Source organism: Platalea leucorodia, assembly GCF_965183815.1.
Source record: "Platalea leucorodia genome assembly, chromosome: 2".
Lineage (NCBI taxonomy): Eukaryota > Metazoa > Chordata > Aves > Pelecaniformes > Threskiornithidae > Platalea > Platalea leucorodia.
Window position 1 is genome coordinate 116,248,275 of NC_138824.1, and position 18,519 is coordinate 116,266,793.

The 18,519-nt window shown below is 42.2% G+C and overlaps 1 protein-coding gene across 5 annotated transcripts in view; it reads right to left on the reverse strand.

Moving 5' to 3' along the window:
- The window catches only part of CRYBG3 (crystallin beta-gamma domain containing 3), a 95,331-nt gene that overhangs the window by 230 nt on the left and 76,582 nt on the right, over positions 1-18,519 (reverse strand). Inside the window, exons 18-22 of one of the 5 annotated variants that reach the window (XR_014230895.1) lie at positions 10,452-10,591; positions 6,877-7,000; positions 4,430-4,588; positions 3,670-3,829; positions 711-2,173 (exon numbers count right to left, since the gene is read on the reverse strand). Coding sequence is in view for 2 of the 5 variants with exons in the window: in XM_082338024.1 (XP_082194150.1) it covers positions 2,085-2,173; positions 3,670-3,829; positions 4,430-4,588; positions 6,877-7,000; positions 10,452-10,591 (672 nt within the window). In the remaining 3 variants the exon portion in view is untranslated. Of the gene's footprint in view, positions 1-71; positions 2,174-3,669; positions 3,830-4,429; positions 4,589-6,876; positions 7,001-10,451; positions 10,592-11,044; positions 11,127-18,519 lie in introns of those variants that run through there. The other 4 variants (XR_014230896.1, XM_082338024.1, XR_014230897.1 and 1 more) reach the window with 4 other exon arrangements.

The following is an 18,519-nucleotide window of genomic DNA, read 5'->3' on the forward strand; positions in this document are numbered from 1 at the left end:
AATACGCAAACTAACGTAACAGCACAGTCACACATCCACTATACTTATCCCTTTTTTGTCCATTTGAAAGGAAATATTTTACAAGAATGTGCTTGATATAGCTGTTAAAAACCATTGTATTTAGTTTGTTTAAAAAGAAACTAACAAGCAAAATGTTTCTCCTAAAAAAAGTTTGATACAATTAAAATATACATGCTTAGCATTTTACATTCAAGATCTCTTAAGTACAAAAGCCTGCGTTACTTCGTTATGGAACACCAAATACGATTTAGTCGTTCTTGGTTTAAAAGACTAGAACTTTTTACACAGGCTTTTAAAATTTCATATGGAAAGCAAGTCACACGTAGAACACTTGATACGCGGATGTACATAAAAAAAGCTAAACAAGTGCTTTAGTTGGAAAAATATATACCTACATTTGAAGATCTGTTACTTAAACAGCAGATTTCTGATAATTTTAGAATGTAAAATAGTAAGTGCAAGTAGACAGTTTTTTTTTTTTAAAATAGTACTATACAGAACTCCATTTCATATAAAAATAGACATCCATATATTTTATTTCTGTGGCAAACTTAGGGGTTATGTGGTTTTATTTGTTTGGGGATGAATCCTGTTTGAATGCACAACTGGAATAGTTACAGCTTTTGTCAACTAAAATATCCATCTTTAGCTAACCTGAACTCTTTAAATAGTTATAGAAATACACATACCCTGCATATACAAATAAGGGGGAAAAAATCACATTTTCAATGAAGTAGATTCATTTAGCGATGCTGAAATCAAATGGAGTTACCAGTGATCTAAGGGACTTCTCTTCCACGTCAGGTGTTCACAGCCCTACAAATGTCTGGAGTTCCTTCTGCATTGGTCAGTGCTGAGCGAGGAACGCGCTTTCCAAGCCTGCAACAACTGCAGTCCAGTAAGGTATTGGGCTCTGTCTGTCTCGAGGGATCGCTAGCAGGCTGGTTGTGTAGTGCTGAAATTGAGGAAAGCACCGGCATGCCATGGTCTGGACCGTTAGTCTAAGTCCTCATCCTTTGGGATAAGATGTACGTGTTGTTGATGAGCCACAGGAACGTTAACATGCAGTTAACGCTGTTCTTTTAACGTTAAGCAAGCGTTGAAATGCAGGCTGCTTGCACCTTTGAAAATACATACTAGGGTGAATTATTTTCTGAAGGAAGACAGGGTTTCAAGACTAAATTACATTGTATTAAATTAATCTATATACATCAAAACAAAACACAGCTAGAGTTAAAATCATTACTGCTCTAAATGCAGCTAGCCCTTGCAGAAGTCCAGCCTGACCCAGGACCATGTATTCTCTTTTGATACATGCACATATGGCTCCATGTTAAAGGTGACCTTCAGTGATATCTCACCATTTCATGGGCTGGAAACAGGCCGTGGGTCAGCAAAACCAGTTCCTCTATCTGGAAACTTGGTATTGTTAAAAAAAATGAAGACAAAGGCCTACCAGTAACGTTGGGGGGGTGAAAGTCAGGCTTTCTCTACTGCCCCATTTCACATGCTGAGCTGGTAATTCCACTTCAAAGTTGTCTTTATGAACAAAATAAATTGCATTAGAGCAAGATATATGATTTGAGCTTCAGGGTTGCTTGGAGCCTACACAGTCTCACTCGGGGCATAGAAGTCCAACTCAGCCTCTTCCAAGCTCATTAGTGCATTCACTCTTCAGTGAGCTTCCATCAGTTTGTGAGAAGACGGTAAAGACAACATTTCTAAAGAGCCTTTCCCAGATCATCTCTTGCAGTTCATATCCTGCAAAACTTAGTCTAGTCTTTTGCATTTACTTTCAATACTTCAGCTGAAGAGTAATAGTGACTTTCACAGGAGTGGCCTCTAAAGAATCAGGTTCCCTGCAGAAAGACATTAGATCAACCTCCCATCTTCCCGATTTGTGCAAAATTCCATTGTTTTAGGAATTGGTGCTTGGTAAGAAGGAATGTAGAGAGGAGTTGCTGCTCAAGGTTTCAGTGGTGTGTGACTTCAGTAGTGGTTTTTTTTTTTCCCCTCTAGGTGTTAATAACCCACACGAGGTCCATCTGTGTGGTGGGTTTTACTCACAATATTTCAATATCCCATTTTTGTGAGTGTTTGTCATCTATCGGCTGATTCATAATGATGTGATTCTTGTCATAATAATTTCCTCCTTAAAAACAAAACAAAATCATGAAAGAAAAATTTTAAAAAGAAATGCTCAGAAAAGTCTATGCATAAGCTTTAAAAAGTATGACCAAGTAGGAAAACTAGCTGAAAAACAGAAATTCGATGAGGATTCCACGTCTGCCCCTCTGCCTCTGTGTGTCTGTCTCCTTCAAACAGTCGCTGGTCAGCTTCGGCCCTGAGGAGCTCCGTTAGTTAGGAAGCAGAATACACCACAACTGGGAGGCTGCAGATGTACCGTTGTGCACAGAAACAGCACCTCTAAGGAGATTTTGCTTTTGGCAGATCCTGAGCTCCCGCTGTGTCTCTGCATTTTGAAGGTGCCTATCGCTATAGTAGAAGTACACAGGTTCACAGATACCTGTGAGATTATTTAGTGTAGCATATCCATGTCAACAACAAACTTATGAAGTCCTTCAAGTAGAGTTTCTCTCCTTTGAGTACACGTAGCATAGAAATGACAGTGCATTTTTTATCATTAGACCACAAATAAAAATCCACTAAAAGACATAAATGTTCTGAAGAGCTATCAAGTGGTATCTCGCCACCCCAGCCTTCAATATTCTATTTTGCAGTAAGCCAGGCAGCACAGCTTTCCGATACTGTAAGAGTTGCCATTAGTATTACCTGTTGCATTTAATGGCTTTGTAGTAACTATTTACGGATTAGTAATGGTGGTTAAACTCCTTGGTTCTGGAAGCCAGGAATGCTCTATTAGTTCAGCATCAGGGGGCTGAGAATTCCTCATCAGGAAGTTTGAGCTGCAGAGGTCAGATGCATAATGGCCAGTAGGACATTCACTGAAAACGCTGATGACTGTCACCTGTGCCATTACCCTGGCCTGTCAGCCCTGCAGGGGTCTTAGGCTATCAATTAATTTACTTAGACCTGTCATCTGAGGAGACAGCATCACAGAACCCCCAGCCTCACAACCAGCCACTGCAGTCACTGCCCCACGGCCTTGCCGTAGGATAAAACCCTAGCGCCAGCAGCAAGGCTTGAACAAATTGTGTGTGAGGAACAGCCATTCTCCAGTGAGGTAGTTCTACCATGATGGATAATTAAAAGAACTAGGACTTGAGCAATGCCAATTTTAACGAGCCTGAAAACATTAGGAGTGAGCACTTTTCTCTTTTTGAGCCACACCTATTCCGTCGTTGCTTTTCCTTCACCATTTTGCCTTATGTAGCTTGCATTTCTTGCCGTCAACACTACTGAACTCCCTCAAGTAGAATAGTTGATCTGATCAAAATACACCTCTGGGATCAAATGAGTACAGTTCCCCCCCGCCCTGTTGTTTCTTGTCCCACTGTCAAGCAACTGGACATAAACCTAACAGGAAAGATAAGATTCACTATTTAACCTTAAGCACAAAAAGAGCTGGAATATGGCAATTAACCTCAATCAAAAACAATGCACTTAGAACATGTGGGGTTTAGTGTTTGGTTTTTTTTTTTTTTTTTTTTTTTTTTTTAAAAATACCTTTAATATCAAGCACCAGTTGGTCGCTGAGGTATGAACTGATGGTTCCATCCTCATTGAGTCTCCACTTTTGCCTGTCCTTCCCATGTTCTGCCCAGAGCGCGACTTTGGCCCCAGGCACGTCTCTGCCACCGATGACATCCAGGCAGGCGTTGTTAGCCTAAGGAACAAGAAGAGAAGTGAGATCCAGGCCACAAAGCCTCAGTTTTGCGTCTGACTCGTTTCTGTTTCAGGCACCAAGCATATTGCAGTGACCATGCTATAGCTGGTAACGAGCCTGGCAAGCAAGCTAGGAACAGATTATTCAGCAATTGACCAGTTGCTTCATCAGAGGTGGTGGTCTTTGTTATTTCAGGTGTTTGTGTTAAATCATCAGCTTTTTATATTAATAACAGACTATCAAGGGCAGTGTTAATACAAAATCACTTACTTTCTCCACATATTACTTTTCAGAGAAATTCTTAACTCTTTAGAGGTAATAAACTTAAACTTGCAACTTTAGACAAAACCAGGTTTCTGCTTCCAGGAACATCAGTCCCATTAGACAGATGTGGCAAGTAGTCCAACTTGCCAAAGCAGGCAGATCAACTCTGGCTATACGTAGTAGGAGGATGTAGGTTATAAGCGTGTTGGTTTACGGCGCGTGGGAGAGGCCAAAAGCTATCCTGGTATTAACGCTAGCTGCCAGTCAAAGCACGAAGTGAAGGTGCAAGGACAGCAGGTGATACAACCCACCCACTTCCAGCACCTGGAAACTCACCTTGGATTTGAAGAGCCCACGACAGTAGTGCCAGATCTGGGTATTCTTGCCATTGTATGGGGATGCGCACACTGATGTGGCTCTTATATCTGCTAGGCTTCCAGCAACTGTCAAATATTTACCCATGGCTCGGTTCTTCACTCTGAGGTACGCTGCTGGCTGAAATAGTGTGAGGGAAGATAGTTACAACACAGAGATTAAGAAAGGCGATGTGAGAATGCCTCCCTGCCATCTTATATCAGTTTTCTAAAGTATATGTTCCAGTTCCAGTTTCAGACAAGGATGTTCAATAATTTTTTGTTGGAAACAAACATGCATGTAAAGCAGCAATAAGTGTTTTTCACATGCAGATAGACAGCTGTAAGCAGCAATGGCAGATAGCTTGGTTTTTTTTTTTTTTTTAAAAATCTATTGATGTCTATAGAACTAATTCCTGCAATATGCAAATACTTCTAGTTCAGCACATTTCACTAACTCCAAGGCCAGTCAACGGGCTGTACTCCACAAGCTTTTTACTCTCAGGACACAAAACTTACCAAGTCATGTATCCAGCAACTTCAGCCCCCATTAACTGGAATATAGGGCAGAGAAGTTACAGCATTGCTTTTGAACATACACGGAAAACAGGGTACTGGCACCCCTGTTTACCAGTTTACTCAAAAAATAAGGAGATTTTGTAGGGCTACTACAGGGTTCAAGCTTTTGCTCTGTCTTTTACTGATTTCAGTGCAAATAAAGAGCAGTGAGTTATAAACGGCAGCTCTGACGAAACACCAACTCAAGCATAGTTTTTCTTCTGGGAGCTTCGAATCTCCTTTTTTCATACTAAAACAAACCCTGAGGTACAGACAATAACACCTCTCTCCCACCAAGCGTCCGTAAACTAATGCGTATTAGTATAGCGTATAGTTATTCTTTACAAAGAAGGGATCGTATTATGAAGTCACTAAGCAAAATTTTTGTGTCTCATTTTGCATGAGTTTCAAATGTTTCACTTTTTCTTACACTACCTCTTACATTGGCAGACTTGACTGTTTTTGTAATTTGTAATGGAGCCAGAAGGAAGAAATATAAGGTGATGCAGGTTTGAATTATTACTCCAGTCTCAAAAAACACGACCATGCCCACAGAAGTGTTAAGCACAGGTAGCTGACTGCTCAAACTCAAGGAAGCCCTCAGTTTGCACGATTTAAAACAAAACAAACAAACAAAATCACACAAACCCCAAATGCCAAAAGTCCCAGCAAAGTAGCTGAAGTAGGCCTTATAACACTACTCACTGTTGCAGTGTAAAAAAGGATGCTACCAAATACAAACGCTCTTCAGATTGCTGGCTGAAGAGAGAATTCAGTTTTCAAGATCAGCACAAATTATTTTCATTATTATTTGCAAAAACAGAGCCAAAATGGGGTCCTTTGGTAGTTACCACTTCCAAAGAATTCCAGGGAGCTGTCAACTTCTTAGATTGACAAATAATATTTTTTTTTGGCGGGGGGGGATCCTTTACTTTGGGGGTGTGTGTGGTGTGTAGACAACGCATAACTAATGGTAAAGGTGATTAATTTTGTTCACTGCAACATTTCCCCAGTTCCCCAGTTGAATCTAGTGTTTAAAAACAAAGCAGCATTTGTCACTAAGCGGAAACAAGTTCTTCTGCGAGAAGCAGAGCTATTGAAAACTCTGTTCCAGTGGAGTTACCGCTCACATTCCCTGCCACTCTCCCCCGTCCTCTTCCTCTCTCCCGGCCGCTGCCCTCCCACAGCAGTGTGGCTGGGCACGCAGCAACATGTGCTTTGACTGGTTTGGAGCTTGTGTGTGTCACCGATTACCTGCTGTGTCTTGGAAAGGCAGAGAAGCAGAATTGCACCTGCTTTTCCTTGAATGAGGGGCATTTATCTCAGTCGTGCTTCTCTAACTACCTTTCACAAAGCTCCTAAGTACTTTATGGTTTTGAGACCTGAATCTTTGAATGAGATTGAAACTGGCATTACTTGGGGTGAGGCAGAGAGGGAAAACCTGCTAGGACTACATAAACTTTGCTTCTTTTGGAAATCCAGGCTATAGCACAATAAAATATGTTCTTGCTTCCATTTATGTTAATTATGAAAGAAGCCAATGCAGAATTGGTTTTCTCATCATTCTTGTTATATGGCAAAAATTTAAAAATAGGGCATCTGCAGAACATGCTAATGAGCCATTCAGAAAAACAAAACTTGGCTCCAAGAAACTAGGAATAATTTCCCTTTAGGAGCCTAATATAGATCTCAATAACTGCCACCGCAGGAATTTTCTGCTTCAGTAATCTTCTAGTAGGTCCTTCTGGCTGTCATCATTTGGCCTGATTTAAGGAGTACAATGCACACCATTATACTTAGTGCTAGAGCTGATACTTGTGCACTAATCCCTGTCTAAAAAAAAAAAATTGTTCTCATACACTGTTACAGTACCTGCTTCATAGGACGAAGGGAGCCAATTACTTTCCAGCCACTGTGTTCATTCCAGTTTGAAATCTCACTGGGCTCCAGCAGAATCTGCTTTCCTAAAAAATTACATCCTTCGTATGCAATCCACCTGGATACAGAAAACAGAACGTGAAAGGCTACACATTAACCATAGCAAAATTGAACTACAGGCCTGTGTTCAGGACTGTGCTCTTGAAGCCCCGAAACCTCTCCACACTAGTGCTAATACCAAACCTGTATTACCATGCCACAAAATGCCATCCATTTCAGTGGGTTAACTCTTTTCTGTCTAAATTAAGACCTGTTTTCTGTTTGCCTGCCTGAAACTTGTAAACTCCCCCCCCGCCCCCATTTTTCCCACAAATATGAGAACTCCTGCATGAACCTGGATGGGAATAATGCAGGTTTCAGCAGGCATGTGTTAGGAACCTAGGAAGCCACACACCAGACAGTAGTACTTGCAGCTCTGCCTGGTTGTACATACTCATTATGAGGATCTTGTCCAATATTTTCTTTTGCTACAGTTAAAGCTTTCTGTAGCTATTCCACTTGTCTGAAAACACGTACGAAATATTTACTCCAAAACCTATACATTGCTGTAACAGACTTTCCTGTAGTGAACATATCTGAGCCACGGACACGGCTGAATACTTTGTTAACACAGAGTTAAAGCATCAGCACATATAGGTCCCTTGTTAGCTAGACATTTGCTCAGTAGATAATGTCTTGCTGCTTACAAAGGCAGCCTCAGGATCACAGGTCGGTTTTGTTTATATCAATAGGACATTGCTGGGCAGACAGTGAATCCTAAACGCTTGACTCTAACTCATCTGAACACAAAGCAGATGCTGGTTTCCCCATGTTACCTGTTTTACAGGTCAGCTGCCAAGAACATGAGGGATGGCTGCACTCTAAGTCAGTGACAAAACATGCACAAACAGTGCTCACAGCACCCGTAATTTACTTTTCCCAATTGTGCATAATTTGGAGAAACTGGCAGCCAGCCTTGCTCAGGACTCCATACAGGCTAAAATGTACAAGGCAGTTCACAGCTGGCAATGAGGCTCTATCACTGGTTCTTCAAATGAAGTCCCACACCTCCTGACTAACAGGTATTCAGAGCAGCCTGACCACCATTGCATGTTCCTTATAATTCTAACACTCGACTTTTTTCTTGCCACGCTTTCTGTGAAATCACTGAGAATTCCCTGTTAACGTTCTTGGAGCATCAGTCTCATTGGAAATGCAGTTCCTGTTGCCAAAGCAGACATTTATAGGAAACAGAGAAGGGAAGGCCTGTTACAGGAATAACCACCCGAAGCCAGGCTGGGCTTCTGGCATTCAGCGACACAGACAAAACTCATCTTGGCTCTCACGCAGAGCAGCAGCCTCCCCTGCGCCATCCTTCCCGCACCCTGGCGTACCCCAGCCCCCTTTGCCACGCCACAGTCCAGGCTCATGCCATTTCTGACCAAGGTGGTCAGTCGGCTCAGGAAGGATCCTTGTACCTAAGCCTGGCAGCAAGATGCCACCAGTATATTTACATAAATCTTTGTCATTTGTCTAAAGCTGACAGTAGGCTTCAGGGCAAGGAGCCAAAAAAACCCTAAATCCGCCTTCCTGAACTCTTGATCACATATTAGGTAAACAAACCCTCTAGGACATCCCACAGACTTCCCACGATCACCTGCCACCCTCAGCCTTTAGGCTACCTATCTGCAGTGTGGGATGGGGCCAGGCTGTGGAAGTCTGTTTCCTAGGGAGCACCACAAGGAGCTCAGAGAAAGCCCAGCCGTTGTGCCCTGACCCGTCCCAGAGACGGGCAACCAGCTAACCTGGCTTGGATACTCGGAAACGAACAGGAAGATGGAGAAGGGGCTCGACTGTTGCGCTCACTCTCCTGTGCTTTTCTACTACGTGGTCCCAAAGCCATCACCCTTCCTTTATAGCCAACTGCATGAGCAAAGTGATTTAATCTCCAGTTCCACAGCCACGATGAGAGGGCAGAGAAAGCTCATAAAGAGACGTTCCCCAACAGGACATGCTTTAGACTGTAACACCTCCACAGAGGTATGAAGATTTATACACTCCCACCAGAAATATGTCAGGGGTTCCTCCCAAAGAAGGCCTTTCTTCCTCCAAACTAGCACAGATCATGGGGAATGTGTGTATGCTGTTGTCAGCCTGAAACGGCACCTGCTTGCCACTCTCACCTGGAGCACCTCAAGACAACAGCAGCAGCAGACGATCGTGCTCTCTATGTATATTTTCAGCAAGGGCTCAGGATGGAAGTGGCATGGATGTTAGGCACTAGAATTTATAAAGAATTGGCAAAGGTCTGTGGGGAAGCTTATATTCACTATGGGCCCACAGCTAAAGTCAATCGCCACCGACTGCTCTTAAAGAAAGGGAGGTTCAATCCTTAACCAACCTTTCAAGAAAACGCTTGTGTGAAATTCCTGAAAGAAAACAGTCCACGGTGCTCTGGAGCATTAGCTAGGTTAGGCTTAGCCTTTGTACCAACCTCAAAGAATCAGAGGAGCGCTCAGCAACATTAGCACAGGTATCTGTAGAAAGGTTTTGACTTCTAGGTGGTAACAGACTAGATGCGTTTGAAAAATTCATTCCAAGAATCACAACAGAGATATACCTAAGCCGTGACCAGTCTACACTAATTCCTTGCCAAATTAGTTCAAATTTTGCATGGTTTCGTGTCATCCCATAAGATCTCTCAAGAAAATTACAGCCTCGTCTATGTGAAAAAGGTGGGGAAAAGGCTAAAACTAAACACAGGAAACGTGTGTCACGTTAGAAGAACGGCAGCTTCCAGTCAGTCTCAGTTGCAGGATGAGACTCTGCAAGTTATTTGTTGTTGCTGTGGATGTGGAGGCTGAAGACTTGGTCAAGACAGAATACTTGGGAGTTTCTCCAAAAGGTAAAAGGGGTAGATGCAGAACAGGTTCAAAGGTCACTTCTGCGATGTAAAATGGTTTTCACAGAAGACCCTGGGTGTGTATTCACACTCATGGAGGGGGATTAAACTAATAACAGAATCAAACTGCTGTTCCAGCTGTCCAGTCCACCCCGAGCTTCTCGCAGAAGTTGCTGCCCCTTTGGCAGCCGATCAGCACATCAAGCTTCACTGAACCACCGCAGTGGTTTAAGTTAAATCACTGCAGTTCATAGCTGGTATTTTACAGCCAGTTTATAAAGGCAGTCCAAGTTTACTCTACCTGTCTTTGTAAGTCAGCAATCAAAACTAACTTACTTTTGGTTCCTGGCTTGAACAACAGGCTCTATTGTTCGTTACTGTATAGGGATAAAAGGACGATTCTTACACGGGGAAATACACCCTCTGCCCAGAGTTCTTGTTCATTTTGGGTCCTGATACAAGAAGTGGGTCTAGCATTCAACTGCATTTTAGGATTTTATATTGTCTCAGAATAAAAGTTAGAATGTAAAACACATCCTATGAAAAAAGGCAGTAATCGGGAGAAAATGCATGCTCAGTATTAGCTCCTATAATGCAAAACTGACAAGAATATTTCTTCCATACTTACAATCCACTTCTCACCCATACAGACTGAGTGTAAAAATGAAGGTCCTCATTCAAAACAGAATTGATGGGTTCACTGAAGTGCAGCTCTCTGCCCTTGCAGCATTCCAGAGCAAACAGACTGATGGAGGGCTCTGCAAAAACCTAGGCAGGGAAGGAAAAGAAGAAAAGAAAAGAAAAGAAAAAAAAAAAAAAAGCAAAGTTTTACTAGCAATAGTCTAACTTCAGTTGTTAGGCATGATGCACACATTTGCCCACTTCAGCTTAATTTCCACATGCTTTTGGGTTAGATCATGCTCCCTCAGCAAATATAACAGCAAGAAAAAAAAACCAAACGTACATCCACCAACAAAGCACACAGAGCTGAAACGTACTGGATTTATCAGTGGCTTTGTCATCAGAGCATAGTGCCCCACTGACACAGGCCAGACATAGTGAGTCGCTTCGAGATGCAGAGGCGCCTCTGTCTGCATTTTAAAAATCTCTTTTTGATCTGATTTGTATCATCAGGGCTTTCATTCCTTTTCATAAATCCAGTTTATTTATTTATTGATGGAATGGGTTGCAGCAGTAGTTTTCAGGGTGATCTGCAGATTTCATCTAAAGTAGTGAGGCAAGTCTATTGTCCACAGACTTCAATTAGCAGTGGTTCACTGGAAAAATCTTAGGGATCTACAAACTGGAAAAGGTTAAAAATGTTCAGAACTTAAAAGTTCTCAGTGTTTTTAACAGACGTTCCTATTTTTCTTCTGACAATCCTGAAGAAATAGCGTAATTAGTAACCCCTTCAATCTCATGCAGAATAGAAACATTTTTCACTTAATGTCCTTTTCTACAGTTGAGAGATTGCCTATGAAAGCAAATAAAAGATCAGTTTGCACGAAAATGTGGTACAGCTGTAAGATCAGCAGAAAAGCACAGAGGGAACAGATTTAAATACACAAAGTCTGTGCCTTAGTACAAGGAACACTTGTACAATTTTTCAGCATTTTTAACCTAAAACCATAAGGGAAGTATCATAACCAAAATCATAAGCACTTGTAATTTATATCTTGATGCAGCTGGTAAAGGAAGAGGGAATATAGGTCTGAATAACTGCTTCAGTTAGCAGCCTCTCCAGGGAAGTCATCTTATTCTTAGGAGACGTTACGCTGAGATAGCCGGCCCAGGCAAAAGGTATGATTTCTTCTGCAGCGAAGATAGGGCCTCAGGTGGAACGAATGAAACAAAATCTTGAATTAACTTTAACTTTCATGTTTGAAGAGGCACATGTATTGTAGTGAAGCGTCTCTAAAGACCTCAGTGGTGATTCAGGACCTATGAATTTACTGGCACTGACTCAGTGCACTTGGTATGCAGCCGGTTGTTCAAATCCTGCCTCAGAGAGATCACTTTCCTCTGCCAACCAGTGCAGGGATGATATAAGTCATGCAACACTGCATGGACAGGGAGTTTGCTGAGACATTTTAAAGAGGACCCTGGGATCATCCACCTGGAGAGATTTTTAAAGCCCATGGCACTCCTAAAAAACTCATGTTACAAACCAGAAAGGGATTAAAACCCGTAATGTTTTTATTTTGGAACGTCAGTTCTTCCCACCTGCCTTCTGCTGGATGAGGTGGGTTAAATTTACAGTGTGTGTCTAAAGGCTTACTCTGAAATCTAGACCAGCAGACCTAGTGCAGGCAGCTACTTTTCAGGTTGCTTTGCTCAGCAAAGCAGTATCATCGTACTCCAGTCTGCAAGAGCCTACTCCCTTGGTACTGGCTTTCACCTGAGCAGAGACCAGAAGCCATGTCCAGAACAGGTCCAACAGAGAAAATTTTCACAAGTGCATTAGTAGGCATGGGAACACCACCTGACATCCTTGTTGTTAGACATGGTTACCAAGCCTAAAATCTATCCTGCTGTTGCAATATTCCATATGTTAAGAGACAGGGATGCTGTACTAGATGGACAAGTCATCTGATCCAGCATATCCATTTACACACCAGGAATCAGCAAACCGGTGAATTAAAATGACTCTAGCTCTCATGTGGTTGAGACTGTTTGAACTCAATGGGCCTGAGAAAGCCCCGTCCGGTTGCTCAGAGTCCCAGCCTGCCGGTATGCAGCGGGCGTTGCATCTATGATACACACACACACACACAAGGACTGACACCACCTTTCCAGTGAGACCTCAGAAGGACTCCACTGATCTTGGCACAGACGTGAAGCACAGAAAAAGAAAACATGCTGCTGTCTCAAGCACTGAAGCTCTCATATTTCCATAACCATATATAGAGCAATGAGCTGATTACTCACTTTATATATACTGTTTTACACCAACAGCTGGCAGCAGTGACTTGGCCTGGCTTTTTTCTCTGATTTTGTTTTCATAGCTCCATGGAAACTACCAACAGTAAAGAACAAGGTTTTGAGGCTATGCTGTTACCTTTACTACAGAGGCATCTTGCTCCCACCCTTCTCGCAGAATGCTGAGATGCACTTTCACCCCTTTTCAGGCTGAAATAGATAAGCGTGAGACTGACCGGATCAGCTTTCTTCACCAAGGCCCAATCCTGACAGCCCAGGGAGGATCAGCGCTCTCCGAAAGCCGGAGGAAGGGCAACCGGACAGAGAATATGAGAGGGGACAACCTCAGATTGCAGCATTGCTGCAGGTGGATCCCAGTCCCTGATTTTGAAAGGTGAGTTAAAGACTTCTACATTTACCCACGACTGGCAAGTCATTGCCATGCCTAGGCCAGGATTACCTTAGCTTGCCTTCATAGTTATTTCAAGTAAAATACCTGAAATGCCATCCTTTGGGGAAAGCTTACCAATTGCAAGAATGACAAAGCACTATATATAAGGAATTACTTAACCTGATCTTTGTGCATTAAGGAACTAATTGCCTTGCTTAAACCAGCACCAGTAAAGTTTCAAGAGGTTTTGCTTGTCCTGTTTTTTAATGACAGTGTCCAGGCAGACACTTGAAGAGATTTAATATATTCAAGAGGCCAGTGATTAAGGAAGGCTATATTTACATAGTATTTCAAGATATAAGCAGCCTTGTGAACTATTAAATACAGTGATATTCTTTACTTAACAGGTGTGGTAGTCTATGGCTAATACAGCACGTGATGCCATGAAAATGACACAGCTTTTTTCCCTCCCCATGGTGTGATTTCAGAGGCTGAAAGGTCAGCCGTGGAAATCAACACACTGAAATTCTCTTGCACAGTTCAACTCAGCTCAGGCTTTCCACTCAATGGCTTCCACCTTTTTTTAACAGAGAGAAGCTGTGCACTATGAATTTTTCACAATTTGGAATTTTATACTTTCCCAGTTCAGAAAGAAATGCAATACAAGCCTGAATTGTCTGATATTAAACAAAGATCAGTGCAATATGAGCCTCCTTTCAAACGCCTTTTGTTTGCAGTGCAAGGCTTAGGTGCTTCACCCACTGAAAAGCAATAGTGTACAGACACCAAGAAGCTAACCAAAAGGTGCTACAACTGAATATCAAGTGCACAAGTGAATTTGCACACATGCTTATAATAAAAACACATATAGTTTTAGCTATGGATAACAATACAGCTAATTTTTCATTATGAATTTTGTGAAAATTATTACTCATAAAGCCCTTTTGAGAAGGGCTCAGCCCAAACCATATTTTTCCTTGCACCTTTTTTTGCAGACTTTGATGGGAAAGCCTAATAAAGCTAAAGAAAGAAATCCACGGGGCCAGACTAAAGCATGACCGTAACCCAGTCATGGCAAGGGCTGGTACATTTCCCCACTTCGCATCCCTGCTGACCTGTTGCAAACAGCATTCACCAGAGCCTTAACCGGAGGAGACTCCACAGCTGCATTACAACATCCTTGGAAAAATCTTTACTCTTCATTCTTGGCTAACTTATCATTTACAACTGTCTGTACTGAAGCTGCGCTCGCCTGGCTACTCCCTTCAGCGTGGGAAGGATGCCTGGCTGAGGGAGAGGAACACGGTGTTGGACGACAGTAACACCCACGGTCCAGTCCCAGCTACACAAAATGACTCATTGCCTGGCCCTGGGAAACACCAATTAATTTTTGTATCTGATTTCATTATTTGCCTCACAGGAATGTTGGGGAGACTAGTTAATACCTGTATTTAACTTGGGAAAGACAATCAACATAGAAATACAGGAGCTATCACGATTGATCAGAGCAAGCACAATGAATGCCTCAAAAGAAAAGAGAGAGGAAAAAAAAATAAAAGCAAAATGTTGCACAACCTACAACCCAGGTCTCATTTTTGTTTTTAGAAACTATGAGACTGGTTTAACTTTAGGGATGAAGTTACTGTTCTGGAAGGAAAACTAATTGCTCACTGCAACAATCTGGGATACTCTTGTCCATCTAAGTCACACCAAATATTACAGGGAGTTTGACAAAACAACATGCCTGAGAAATGGCAGCATTAGAGCTGAACTCCTCTTTGTAAGAGCATCTTGTAAGGGGCTCTATCGCAAAAGATTAACTACTTCAAGCAACAAACACTGGACAAATGCCCCAGTAAGCACCCATGGCCCTATAAATGGCCCAGCTGACTTCACCCGCTCTCTTGCTGCCAGGCGAGCAGCCCACGCTTTCCTTTGCATGAATTCATGGCAATGCAAAAGGCAAGCCCTTGCCGATGCAGGCATGGAAACCTGCACCTCTGCAGCAACTCTTAATCTGTGCTATGCTTTTACCCGCCTGCAGAATGGCTATTAACAACAATACCAGCAAATTTCATCAACAAGCTTTTCTTAAAGAATGCTTTGGGATTTTTAGATGAAAGGAGACAATGAGAGGCAAGTTACATTAGTTCCAGTGTTCCTACCACTACTAAATAGATGTGTACCCTTCTAACGTTAAGTGGGCTTCCGAAATGTGTAACTGCCTGTTCACTTAGAGAAATACGTTCCTGTGACATATGCTTTTTAGCATATTTCCCCCACTTATAAAATTGTACGTTGGTCTTTCTGAAGCATTCCCCTTTGCAGAAGGGAAGAGGCCATGTGACACATCGCCATTCAATATGCAATCTAGATTAATACATGGGCATTGCAACACTATTTTTCTTCCCAGAATACTGAAAACAAAGGACATTATTTTCTCATTATCAAGGTACAGATATGCTTTGTTCCTTCTTTGTATCCTCTCACTGACCTATAGCTTTTCCTAAACGCTCCCGGAAGGGCAAAACAATCCAGTCTGAATTTGAGCGAAATTGAACAGCAGGGAAAAAATACAGGTAGGGCCTCCTAAGGATTTAGTTCAAGTATTATACACCTCGGAGAATAGGCCAAGATGGAAAAGAGGTTCTTGGGAATAAAGGAACACCTTTCCCGCTCTCCTTATGAAACCTGCCTAGCTTTTGCTTTGCTACTTCCTGAACGAACAGCAGAGGAAACTGGTTACAAAGATGTGCTTAATTCCTCTACGACGCCAGCGCATAATAAATGGGGAAATAACCAAAGTGGAACCATTTTTCTTGAGAAATGGGGGAGTATGTGCACGGACGGGGTGGGAGTAGCATGCCATACTTAAATGATGACAACTTCACTTTTCCACAAAGAACCCATAAAACATGCCTCCGAGAGCTAAAGGTTAGAACAAAAGCTAGCCAGCCTAAAATACTGTCATGGCAGTGAAGAAACCAGACCACCGCTAGTCTGAGCCTGTTTTCTTATCCAAATTAGTTTTGCGTTGCTCTGAAAGTTTTGGGTTTTTTCTATTCTAATTGGGCCAACTCAGTGATTTAGAAAGAGATTTTTCATTTTGTTATGTAATTAAGCTCTTATACAAGCAAATTATATTTCTGGCAATTTTCAAACTGAAAACTCAAAAGTTTACTTTCCTAAAAAAAAAAAAAAAAAAATCCTCACTTTTTTCATTTAGAACGTTTGCTCTATTTGTTTGCATCAAAGCTGCGTTTTCCAGAGAACAAACTATTACCTCAAATCCCTTCCTTATCTTCAATTAGTTGTTCTATTTTCAAAAAAATCAGTCAAGGCTTTGCAGTTCTTAGCTGTTTCATATGGATTAAGGCATTACTTTTACCTCACTCAGTCACAAAAATCCCACTGCCACCTTACAGTGTTGTTCCGTCAAGTCACAAAAGCACACCCATGCTATGAAGGAGCACTACAAATACATAACTTTAATCCTCAAATTCTGCTTCCAAAACGGACAGCCCAGAAATCTTGTGGCAGCTGACAACATCTAAAAAGCCCCTCAAAATTGTTGCAGATTTTAAGTGAAAACTGAAAAAGTTACACTGAAGGCAAAAACGTTGCTAGATGTTCCTTTGAGTTACTAGAACAGATAGGAACACAAAGGGCATCTTGATTGAGGGTCAGATGCAAAATCAGTGTGGATGCCCAGCCAAGCTGGGCCGCACACCCCGCAGGTGTCAGTGGCCTGTGCTAACCTCTATGTTTCACAGCTACTTTGGAGTTAGCTCTACACAAAGAATCTATATTCTTATATACACCCTGCAGATAAAGGCCCAGAGTTGGGACTTCACTAAGCAGTACAATATCAAGGTAGCATACGGTTAATCATCATTACAATCTTGCAAATTAGAAAGGGAATACCCAGATCCCAGGTCCCCATTTCCTCCAGCAGATTTGTTCTCCTATCCCAAAGGACTGGCTGAAACAATCTACTTCTAAAATATATAGCTGGACCACACCTACACCAGTGAAGGGACTTGGGATTGTTTTCAAAGGCTGGTAACGAGCTAGCCTTAGGAGTCATATGCTAAAAACATATTTTTTTTCCCCTTCTACCAGTGCCACACAGGGGCCTCTACTTCTAGTCAACATCTGGGATGCAGAAACCTCACACACTGAAGCAACACATGGCTCCCCCCCGGCGTGAGAGTCTTCCAACAGTTACACTTGCAGCAGATACATCTCACTTAAAGGAGCGCAGGAGACAATGCACATTCAGGGCTTGGTGTCGGGGTTAAACATTCTCCCTCTCACACGTGAGCTATCGAGATACACACCTTAGGTCTGAAATTGGGCTGGTATTTAAAGCTGCATAATGGAAGGAGTTCCCAACGTCACAACTGAATTCAATAAAGCTATACAACAATTCCACTTGGGAATATGCTTGCTGCTCTCTTGAATGAGCTAACAGAAATATCTTGTAATAAAAAGGGCTCTGTTCCAAGAACAGTGCATTGCGGACAATGCACAGAATTAACGGCGGCTGTTTCTGACCACTGACCAAACTCACTGCTGCATGCTTAACATCACGTCTGTACCACACAATGCCTCTGAGCACTCTCCTGTGCAATAGCATACACAATGTGTTGGGGGCTGATGAAGGCATTTCCATTTGTAAAACAGGTGTGGTTCAATAGCATTTTATGCTGTTTAGTGCCTTGATTTTGTGAAATACAAGGGCTCCTATTTGCAAGAGAGGAACTGAACTAAGAGGTGCAAGCCACTTACAAAGTACAGGAAGACATGTGTAAGCTTCCCACACGCAGCCTGCCAAACACGCTTCTCCCAGGGCTTGGCCCTCGGTAATCACGGGCTGCCAGTAGCTTCTGCTATGCCAAACTGCATAGTTACTTCCCTATGAGATTACAGGCTGGGGGGATTTGGATGAGACTTACCATTTCATGTCAAAACTTCGCTCTGATTTAGCAGAGCAGAGTCCAAAAGCCTAATGTGAAAAGGAGATCTTTAATCTGAAAACCAGGCTCTCAGCAGGTGGGAAGCTACAGCTCCACATAAGTCACTCTATCTATGTGATCTAGTGAAAAGACCAGCTCTCAAACTCAAGTTATACATCCTTCCTACCATGCCCATGGCTTTTGGTGTTTGGTGGTTTTTTTTGGAGGGTTGGGGTTTTTTTGTTGTTGTAGTTGGGTTTTGTTTGGTTTTGTTTGTTTGTTTGTTTTTTTAATTTGTTAACAAATGGTAAAAAGGACCTAATACTTGAAGAAAACTGAATTGAGTAATCTTTAAAGTCTAGTTTTCTAAGAGTTACATTGAAGGGCATGTGTCATATAGACTGAGTTTGTGTTCTGTGATCAGGGAA